General features: G+C 43.1%; 1 protein-coding gene across 2 annotated transcripts in view; it reads left to right on the top strand.

Annotated features, from left to right (window-relative positions):
* Positions 1-339: 339 nt before the first annotated feature.
* Positions 340-10,914, top strand: part of YTHDF2 (YTH N6-methyladenosine RNA binding protein 2) — a 29,958-nt gene continuing 19,383 nt past the window's right edge. Inside the window, exons 1-4 of one of the 2 annotated variants that reach the window (XM_046022310.1) lie at positions 340-1,253; positions 1,753-1,777; positions 2,357-2,427; positions 5,357-6,943. In XM_046022310.1, coding sequence (XP_045878266.1) covers positions 1,227-1,253; positions 1,753-1,777; positions 2,357-2,427; positions 5,357-6,943 — 1,710 coding nt within the window. In that variant the 5' untranslated portion in view covers positions 340-1,226. Of the gene's footprint in view, positions 1,254-1,752; positions 1,778-2,356; positions 2,437-5,356; positions 6,944-10,914 lie in introns of both variants that reach the window. The other variant, XM_046022301.1, reaches the window with a different exon arrangement.

The raw sequence follows: 10,914 nt of genomic DNA, 5'->3' as shown, positions 1-10,914 counted from the left end.
AATACAGGATTTCTTGTGGGGGTGGAGGGACACTATTATGTTTCTCTTAGTGTCAGGTACACATGACTATTTAATAGCTTTGTAACCTTGGGCACATTGCTTAACCTCTGTTTCAGAGAGACTGAAGACTATTTGGAAGGTGCTGCTAGCTTTGAAATGTTTGAAAGCACCTATCAACAAAACGTAACCCACAGCAGATATTCAAATAGAGTTAATTTCTCTCCTTCCCCAGATAAGGACATTCTCTCTTCAAGTTCATAGATTTATAGATTCTTGGGAATTGTTGAAAGTACACAGAACATTTTGTGTAGATGTATGTGGTGTGCTTTTCTTGGAAATAAAGGCCACAGTTTAACAGATTCACGGTGGCCAACGACTTCCCTAAAAAAAGAGCTGTAGATTGTCCTCCCTGCAATGTGAAATCTCTTGCAGGGTACCGGATTTTTTTGTGGATGTTTTTGTTCTTTGGGCACTCTTTTTGTAGACCCACAGAGGATAACGAGGTCCCTCCTGGTAGTGGTGGTGGTGTGTACTTCTGGGGGGAGGGCCCCCATGAAGTTTCCCTGGGGGCTGTGACCCCTCTCAGGATACCCGCCTCCAGGGGGGTGGGGTGCCATTTGTAGCTGGGAGGCAGGTTTATTCTGAGGTCTCTCGCATTCCGGGGGTCACTTCTTCATTGAGAAACATGCTTTTGTGGTTTTTCTCCAGCTAAAGCTACTCTCTCCAGGTGTTAGTCAAAACCACGTGGCGCGACCCTGGCCGCCCCCACCTTCCTATAGGCCCCAATCCCGAGGCGATGGGGGCGGGGAGGCCGCACTCGCCGCTTCCGCTCCTCCAGCCCACCAGAGGGCACTGCGGCCTTGTCCCTTCCTTCCCGGAGTGCTTCGCGCCGGACCCCTTCCGCGCGGGTGAGTGAATGTGAGAGTCAGCGTCGCGCCGCGCGCGCCGTCCGCCTCCGCTGCTCGGCGCCCTTATTTCGGCTGCGAGGGGCGGGCGCGCGCGTAAAGACATAGAGACGGGCGTTGAGCTCTCGGGCTAGAGCGTCGCCGAGTCGGAGCCGGAGCCCGAGCCGCGCGCTGTGTCTCCGCTGCGTCCGCCGAGGCCCCCGAGTGTCAGGGACAAAAGCCGCCACCGCGCCGCCTGCTCCCGCCGCCAGGGCTCATCCGCCGCCGCCGCCGCCCTGACGAGAGTCCACCGCTGTCGCTACCCGCGAGGATCCGAGAGCCATGTCGGCCAGCAGCCTCTTGGAGCAGGTACAGGCCCGGCCCGCATGCCTCGGCCATTGTGTGAGGCGAGAGGGAGTCCGACTAGGCCCGGGCCCGCCGCCCCCGGTCGGGCCGAGCCGAGGCGGCGCCTCTCGCGGGCCAGCTTTCGGGCCTCTCAGGCCGGCCGCGCCCAGCGCCTCGCCCTCCGCCCGCTCTCCCCGCTTCTCTCCGGGCCTCGGAGCCCACCGGCCGCGCCGCGTTCCCTCTTCTCAGCGGGCCTCGTTTTCTTCCTTGTTTCCTTCCCCTTCCTTGAAACGCTAGTCCCCTCGCGTTGTTTCTGGCGCGTCCCCCGCTTTTTCTCCGCGGGCCCCGCCGGCCTGCGCTTTTCCCCGCCTCCCATTTTCAGCCTCCCCCTCACCATCATTCCTGACGCCTCCCTTCAGGCCTGCTCCTTTATTCCCTTCTCCGGCCCGGCTTTAATTTGTCTTTCCTTTTCCATTTCTTCCTCGGACGACTTGCTGCTCGGCGACGTTTTCTTCGCCCGCAGAGACCAAAAGGTCAAGGAAACAAAGGTGAGCCCAGCTCCGCCGGTGGCCCTGGGCCGGGAGGGGGGACGCCGAGTAGTGGGGGCGGGGTCTCCGGGAAGCGCCCCCGGGAGAGGACCTTTCGGAAGCCGCTTAGTTCGCAGGTGCCTCACACTTAAGTATTTGACCCTTTCGGTGTGTTCTTGCAGCTGGCGAACAGCTTTTCAGTGAACAAGGAGTAATTCATTAAGGGTGGGGGTGGATTCGGTTTTGAAATGTCCCAGGTCCTTAGTTTCCTGTAGGTCTTAGAAGGCCTTTGTTTTTCATCCTCGTGGATCACACTCTGGAAGTACTCACATGTGATGGGGGAGGGGAAGCCGGAGGGAATTGAAATCTAGAGGAGCCAATAAAATGACCTTTTTAGATCAACTTGCTTCGGGTGGAGGGAGACATTTTCATTGACGGATATTGCTCCGCGTTCATTCTCCTCTTTATCCGTTTTTCTGAAATTGAGACTTACTTGCTCTGTTTAGGGAGGCTTTCTGGGTTAGAATAGATTTGCTTAATTTGGGAGATAGGTTGTGCGATTGAGACATTCCTAATGTATTTGAATCTTTTCCCCTTCAGTACAAAATGGATCTGTACATCAAAAGGATGGATTAAATGATGATGATTTTGAACCTTACTTGAGTCCACAGGCAAGGCCCGTGAGTAGTTAACCATTTACATGCCTGATCAGAGGGTGTAATATACCGTATTTTTTCTCTGCCTTATCAATGAATCTCATTTTCAGGGGGTGACTTTAATACCAGTCCGTGTGTCATAAAAGGAGTTACTACAGATGTTACAGACTTAAGATTCCCATCGTTGTTGACAGCAAACATATTCTGAGATTGGAAGTAATAGCATTTTATAGTATACCAGCAGCACCTGTTAGTAATTCTCCTTACCAGGAATGTAACAGTGCAAAACTGAAGAATACTTTCCAGTTTAAGTATTCTGACTTTTTACCCCCCAAACCTCTTTCTTTTAGGAAAATTGGATGCATATGTGATGGGGAAAAAACTAATAAATCACCTGAACTTTATTCAGTGCTGTAGAACTGGAATCTTCCTTTTCATCTGGTCACTAGTTAGTGGGTTGTTAGGTTATCCTAACTTTTGGACTTAGGTATTTCTTTTTCAAGTTGAGATGTGTCTATATCTATAGAAACCAATATTGTACATCTCCAGTTTCTCACTTGTGGGAGCTACAGAATTTATAAAGTGGAGTTAAAGGAAGATAAGTTACTGTTGAGCGCAAATGAAGATCAAGAATGATTGAGGTTTTTGCTGTGTAACTTGTTTTTCTAATTTCTTTTAGGTCTGTATAGGTTCATGTATTAACATGGTCTGTGTATGTAGAAACTGCTTTCATTTGTCAGTTCTTTTGTATTAATATCCTGGGTCCCAAAGATATCACTCACAAGGTTTTAGCTAATAAATACAAACCCACAGATTTAATAAACCAAAAGGAAAACTTATAGTAACTCAATGAAGATACCCTAAAAAATGAAAAAGCTTATGAGATATCTGTATAAATTCTGAACAGATGCCATACACTAGATTTGAAAACTTGACATATTGGTGCATGCCCATATTTGGACCTAATTCTTGCATAAAACTTTTAGATTCCCCCATGTAAAATTTTCTCCATTGAGTGTAGAAACCATTTAAGCAAGTGATTGGGAGAAGTTTTAAGTCAACCAGTTAATCAGGAAAAGTAGGAAGGAAGTAGAGGAATGAACTATTTATAGGTTCCTGCTATTGAAGTAGTTTGCTTACATAATCATACAGGGAGAGTGGGAGCATTTGGAAACATAATTCTAGGTAGTTCTTGTGAAACATTGTGTAATTCAGATTTTTGAGCTGAGGGGCATGTGGGAACCTGCCAGTTCAGGTGTAGGCACTCAGCTATATGATGGCATAACCTGTGATATTAAGTGCATGTTTTTTACTTCTCAAGCTAAAGCTTGAATGTCTTTAAAAAATTCTGGGGTGTGGGGGAGTAGAAATCATGGTTGAATAGATGGATAACTTGAGAATCTTTGTTCTTTGTAGTTTATCAAGAGTAATTCATCTACTTTTTAACCATTATTTATTGCCTTATGTTGGAATAATCCTTAAGGCTTAATCCATTGATGATAGACTGAATTTCTTATTCCTAATGGATTTGAGTCTTAAAATTTTAACACTGTCTTCGAGAAACTGATTTCTCTTAAACCTAAGGGGATGTGTGAAAAGACTTACTTTTTTTCCCTTTTTTTGGTAAGGAAAATATTGGCAGAGAAAAGGACCATTTTTATCAAACCGCATTAGTTAAAACATTTAATTTTCAAGCGCTTTGTTTGGCTAGGGAGAATAGTGTTGGCTTTAATAATACAGACTTAAGGCCTGACATACCTATGGTCATCCAAGTTTCTTAGAACAAAATTCTTTATTCAGTAGTTAATGGGTTCTTATGTACCAGAGCTGCTATTTTAATTCAGTGCAGTTAATACATTGTTATATTAGTTTCAGGAGTGCAGTATAGTGATTCAACAATTTTGTGTATTACTCAGTGCTCATCAAGATAAGTGTACGCCTGTACCAGAGCTATTTTGAAGTTAGGATACTCTATTTTGAGTTGAGCTGTATCCGTACCTCTACAGACCAGTTTTTTATATCTACAGCTTCTCCCTTATCGGACTATTCTGTGAGTTATAGTATTTACTTAGGTCAAGAATGATTGAGGTTTTTGCAGTGCAGTCTGTCTTCTAATGTGTTGACTAGCTGAGTGTAAGTTTATATTTTTGGTTATTCCTTAGAATAATTCTTAAAGATACAGACTTTCAATGTGTTTGGAATTCCTTAGTTTTAATGGAAAAGTCAGGTGTGCATTTGAAGCCATTAATTTTATAGGTGAGGTAGACCAGATAGCAACATTTTTTCAGTTTTAAATTTTGGAAGCTATTGTGCATTTCCTTTCCAGGTTATAATTAAATAGTGTTATCTCCTAATGTTCCCAAATGGTTTGCCAAGAGGCTAATGATGTAAACTAGGTGTAATAAACCTTGGCTATGGTTGAGGAATGGCTGCACAGATTTTTGGGTTAGAACTTGAAATTTCCAGTTCTTTCTGTTGTTGTCTTATCTATTAATAGTATGGTTTTGATAGGAAACTCTTAGGAACACTCCTCTGATCTGCCAAAGTTCACACTCCTTGAATCCACAGAGAACTGGTTTTTAATAAAAGCATCATCTCAACACTTCTGTAGAGCAAAGACTTAATACTGTTGGTGAGATGCTGGGTTTTCCCTTTCCTCAATTTTAGTGCTAAAGTTAAGGCCTATATGTATGTCCTAAACTGTATAGTGCTAAAGTTAAGGCTTAAATTGTATGTCAGTTTAACTTGAAATGTTTAAACATTTTAATTATGAAACCAAATCTCTTTCAGTGTAAGAATTCCAGGAAGTTTATGGGAAGAGGTCATCTGAAATAGTTGCTTTTCTAGTTGAATTTGAATTGGGTAAATAGTTGGAAGAGGAAATGTCCTGATTGTTGTTTTATTAATTTTTGATTTGCCCTTTTTTTTTTTTTCCTTTCCACAGAATAATGCATATACTGCCATGTCAGATTCCTATTTACCCAGTTACTACAGTCCCTCCATTGGCTTCTCCTATTCTTTGGGTGAAGCTGCTTGGTCTACTGGGGGTGATACAGCCATGCCCTATCTAACTTCTTATGGACAGCTGAGCAACGGAGAGCCTCACTTCCTACCAGATGCAATGTTTGGACAACCAGGAGCCCTAGGTAGCACTCCATTTCTTGGTCAGCATGGTTTTAATTTCTTTCCCAGTGGGATTGACTTCTCAGCTTGGGGAAATAACAGTTCTCAGGGACAGTCTACTCAGAGCTCTGGATATAGTAGCAATTATGCTTATGCACCTAGCTCCTTAGGTGGAGCCATGATTGATGGACAGTCAGCTTTTGCCAGTGAGACCCTCAATAAGGCTCCTGGCATGAATACTATAGACCAAGGGATGGCAGCACTGAAGTTGGGTAGCACAGAAGTTGCAAGCAATGTTCCAAAAGTTGTAGGTTCTGCAGTTGGTAGTGGGTCCATTACTGGTAACATCGTGGCTTCTAATAGTTTGCCTCCAGCTACCATTGCTCCTCCAAAACCAGCATCTTGGGCTGATATTGCTAGCAAGCCGGCGAAACAGCAACCGAAGTTGAAGACCAAGAATGGCATTGCAGGGTCAAGTCTTCCACCACCCCCAATAAAGCATAACATGGATATTGGAACTTGGGATAATAAGGGTCCTGTGGCAAAAGCCCCCTCACAGACTTTGGTTCAGAACATAGGTCAGCAGCCAACCCAGGGGTCTCCACAGCCTGTAGGTCAGCAGGCTAACAATAGTCCACCAGTGGCTCAGGCATCCGTGGGGCAACAGACACAGCCATTGCCCCCACCTCCACCACAGCCTGCCCAACTCTCAGTCCAGCAACAGGCAACTCAGCCAACCCGCTGGGTAGCACCTCGGAACCGTGGCAGTGGGTTCGGTCATAATGGGGTGGATGGTAATGGAGTAGGACAGTCTCAGGCTGGATCTGGATCTACTCCTTCAGAACCTCACCCAGTGTTGGAGAAGCTGCGGTCCATTAACAACTATAACCCCAAGGATTTTGACTGGAATCTGAAACATGGCCGGGTTTTCATCATTAAGAGCTACTCTGAGGACGATATCCACCGTTCCATTAAGTATAATATCTGGTGCAGCACAGAGCACGGTAACAAGAGACTGGATGCTGCTTATCGCTCCATGAACGGGAAAGGCCCCGTTTACTTACTTTTCAGTGTCAACGGCAGTGGACACTTCTGTGGCGTTGCAGAAATGAAATCTGCTGTGGACTACAACACATGTGCAGGTGTGTGGTCCCAGGACAAATGGAAGGGTCGTTTTGATGTCAGGTGGATTTTTGTGAAGGACGTTCCCAATAGCCAACTGCGACACATTCGCCTAGAGAACAACGAGAATAAACCAGTGACCAACTCCAGGGACACTCAGGAAGTGCCTCTGGAAAAGGCTAAGCAGGTGTTGAAAATCATAGCCAGCTACAAGCACACCACTTCGATTTTTGATGACTTCTCACACTATGAGAAACGCCAAGAGGAAGAAGAAAGTGTTAAAAAGGTAACCAGTTTACCATTCTTAAGACTTATAAGGAAGGAGAAGGAACTAGAGAGAACAGGAGAGGTGTTCTGAATGGTTAATAAAAACTGTGTAAATAACAAACGTATCACTTAACAGTTTAAGCCTTTATGGAAGTATAATTGATGTTACTGTTTGGCTTAGTGTGTAGAAATGTGAGCTTAAGTTAACGGAAAGCAGGATTTAAATGATGCAAAAGAGGTGAAGAACAAGGCCAGAAGAAATGCAGAGGGAATAATTGAAGTGATAGAACCATGAAAATTCAAGTAGGAAAAGATTGAGGCCTTAATATGGCAGAGAAAAGGTTAAAGTTCTGTTACAATTAACTTTTGGCCTAACTCAGGTAAGGTGGTTAAGTCAGGAGTTGGTGTGCCACCAAGCCCTGACTTCGCTTTCTGCTTGCCTTTGATTACTGGAAGTATTAGGGACTGTTTTGGAACTTTTTCCTTGTTCCTGTTCTTCTTAATGTTCTGCTTAGTTACTTTTTCCAAAACCCTTTTCCATTTGGAAACATAGTATGTATTATATAAAACTTGGAAACAGATAATCATAAAAAGCTGATCTCTTGCTCTTAAAATTCTGTTGTATTCCTGAAGAGTAACCTCTTGTTCCCCCTCTGTAACAAGTGACAGTCTTGGGCAGAGTGATGGAGAATAGGTCCAAACTAAAGAATTGGAATTTATTGGAAAGTGTTGGTAATGCTTGGTCTGTGTGTATTGAGTGAATGTAAACTTTAAGACCATAGAGAATGGTAAAATACGAGTTGGGGCAGAGCTTATGTTATCTAGGACTTTGACATATTTAAATGTAGGAAGTAGTGAAAAGATTATTATGGGCAAGAAGACTTTTTTTAAAGATACATTAATGATTGAGAGAATTCTAAGTGGTTAGCTTCAAATATAAAGTTGATTAAGCTTATGTAAATATATTTTTCTTAGGTTTGTCATGAATTCATGCAGGTTTTATATATTTGATATAGGATCTGAGGCACTTGTTACGCCTCTATAAAAGCTTATTTTTTTGAGCAGTAGAAGGAGGAGGGCTGTATGATTAGATTCTCCACCTGGATAACACAGACTCAGAGGTGCGTAGTTGTCCAGCTAAAGCAGGATGGTTGCCTTCTAGTGTGTGCAGATGAATAAAAAAAGGAGATACGTTTGTCAGTGATGCTAGAAGTATAGAGCCACATTATGAAAAGTTCACTGTCAGAAAAAACTTTTTCTTTAAATTCCTCTTTTCCCTTCCCCAGAGTTTACTGGTTTAACTTAAAATCTGCCATGATCTTGAGGAAATAGTTTACTGATTATTTCCACCAGACATCTGAAAGGCTCTAAAGATGTTTTAACAGTCTCCTGTTATCTAGAGGGACTCAAGGGGGTGCTTGCATGGCTCAGTGGGTTAAGCCTTTGCCTTCGGCCCAGGTCATGACCTCAGGGTCCTGGGATCAAGCCCTGAATCAAACTCTCTGTTCGGCGGGGGGCTGCTCCCCCCCCCCACTGCCCCCGCCTGCCTCTATGTCTACTTGTGATCTCTCTCTCTCTCAAATACATAAATAAAATCTTTGAAAGAAAATAGAGGAGCTCAAGGATGGGAGGCCATGACCTTATAAGCATCATGTAGTTTCACAGTAGATTATTAAAGTGTGTGAGGGGCATCCAGGTGCTTAGTTTGACCACTTGAAACATGTGTAATGTCAGTCCCATATTATGAATCTGCTTGCTTTCATCTGCAAAGTTCTGTCCCACATGTTGTGATTAAAAATAGGCAAAACCAAAAATAGGGCAAAGACAGGAATGTACCCATAAATGATAAGATTGACTTGTATGTATTGGAAATAGTGGGGAAACTTGGATTTAAAAATGAAGTAGCAAACTTGAGCGCTGTTAATTTATGTAGACTTTTTTTTGTTTGTTTTTTTTTGTTTGTTTTTTTTAAATGATTCTGTAGGCATTATCAGACCATAGAACAGCTGCCAAATAAGATGCCAGTTTCTGTGAATATTGTCTATTTTACATACATGTATATTTGCCCAGCTAAGTAAGCGGTCCAAGAGACATTTTTTATTCTGTGGATTTCCAGACCTCTGGTCTCTCTTTTTCTTTTTTTTTTTTTAAGATTTCATTTATTTAACAGAGAGAGAGATCACAAGTAGGCAGAGAGGCAGGCAGAGAGAGAGGAGGAAGCAGGTTCCCTGCGGGGCAGAGAGCCGAATGCGGGGCTCGATCCCAGGACCCTGAGATCATGACCTGAGCCGAAGGCAGCGGCTTAATCCACTGAACCACCAAGGCGCCCCTTTATGTAGACTTTTAATCAAGTTTGTACTGAATTCACTGGAGCAGTTCAGTGAATAATAATTCAACTTCATAAGGAGGTGTAAGAGTCGTATGTTGGAATTGACCAGCTTTATGATGTTTTCATAGTGGTAATAATCAAGGTTGAGGATCTTTGTTAAACCAACTAATGGATCTTTCTTAAAACCATTCCATAAAGACTTCTGATGAATGAGTATATGAAATGTTCTCAGGCTGGTGAACAAATTACCGGGGGGGGAGGGGGGGACAAAAAAAAGGCTTCGACCATACTTGTGTCAGATTACTTTTTAGTTTACCTTCTGTTAGAAGAGATTGCTAAGGTTTCAGGAAGGTCCCTATGATTGCTTCTAAACCCAGTTAACATTTCAGTCAGTATTGCCTTACTTCTCTTGCCTACTGTTACCCTTAACATTCTTACATAACTGATGTAAAGCTAGTCTTTTTTAGGCTTCCAAGATAAAACAAGTTTCCTGGGAGTCAAACTGTTAGCTTATTGAGGCAGTAGACTCCTTTAGGTGGGGTGTTTGTATGTGCACTCTTGTATTATTTACAAGATTCCAAAAAATTGTGCCAAGTGGGCATAGTAACTCAAGTGGGGAAATACGTAAGCTTCATCCTGAAAATGATGTCACAGCTGTTCTAAAGTTCTATGATTGGGTATGTATCTTGGCAGAATACACTGAAGCAGAACTATAGCCATTTTAGCTTATTATTAGCAACTTGTTCTATTCCGTGTTGTAATTCAGTATCATAGAAGCTTCAAGCATTGGATCTATCTGGCTTGAAACTTCAGCAAATTTTAGGGATATCTTCCATATGTGGTTTACTCTGTTGTGTACTTCAGATACTATTTTGTAACCTGCTTTCTGCATTTATTTAGAACCGTTGCCAAATTGTTAAATATTCTTCTGTGACATCACTTTTGATGGCTTCGTAGTATTCTTTCATAGATTTATTATAATTTACCAATCCTTAATTTTTAGATTTGTCAGCTGCTTTTTTTTTCCAGCTGAAATAACATGCAATGAACATGCATTGATTAAAAATACCTATTCACATCTGTCCTACAGTGGTTTTTTTTTAAGATTTTATTTATTTATTTGACAGATCACATAGGCGGAGAGGCAGGCAGAGAGAGAGGAGGAAGCAGGCTTCCCGCTGAGCAGAGAGCCCCATGCGCGGCTCCATCCCAGGACCCTGGGATCATGACCTGAGCCGAAGACAGAGGCTTTAACCCACTGAGCCATCCAGGCCCCCCCCCCTTTTTTTCTTTATAAAGATTTTATTTATGGCGGCTCCTAGGTGGCTCAGTTGGGTGTTTGCCTTTGGCTTGGATCATGATACCAGGGTCCTGAGGTTGAGCCCCACGTTGGGCTCTGTGCTCAGCGGGGAGCCTGCTTCTCCCTCTACCTGCTGCCTCCTGCATGATCTCTCTGTCAATCATAAAGAAAATCTTAAAAAAAGATTTTATTTGTATATTTGACACAGAGATGGAGAGGGAATACAGCAAGGTCCTGATATATCTATATTTATCCTTTTTTTTTTTTTTTAAGGTTTTATTTATTTATTTGACAGAGACAGAGGGAACACAAGCAGGGGGAGTGGGAGAGGGAGCGACAGGCTTTTCAGGGAGCAGGGAGC

This window comes from Meles meles, chromosome 1, assembly GCF_922984935.1.
Source record: "Meles meles chromosome 1, mMelMel3.1 paternal haplotype, whole genome shotgun sequence".
NCBI classification, from domain to species: domain Eukaryota; kingdom Metazoa; phylum Chordata; class Mammalia; order Carnivora; family Mustelidae; genus Meles; species Meles meles.
Note: the sequence above shows the minus strand (reverse complement) of the source record. Positions and strands in the feature narration are given on the sequence as shown.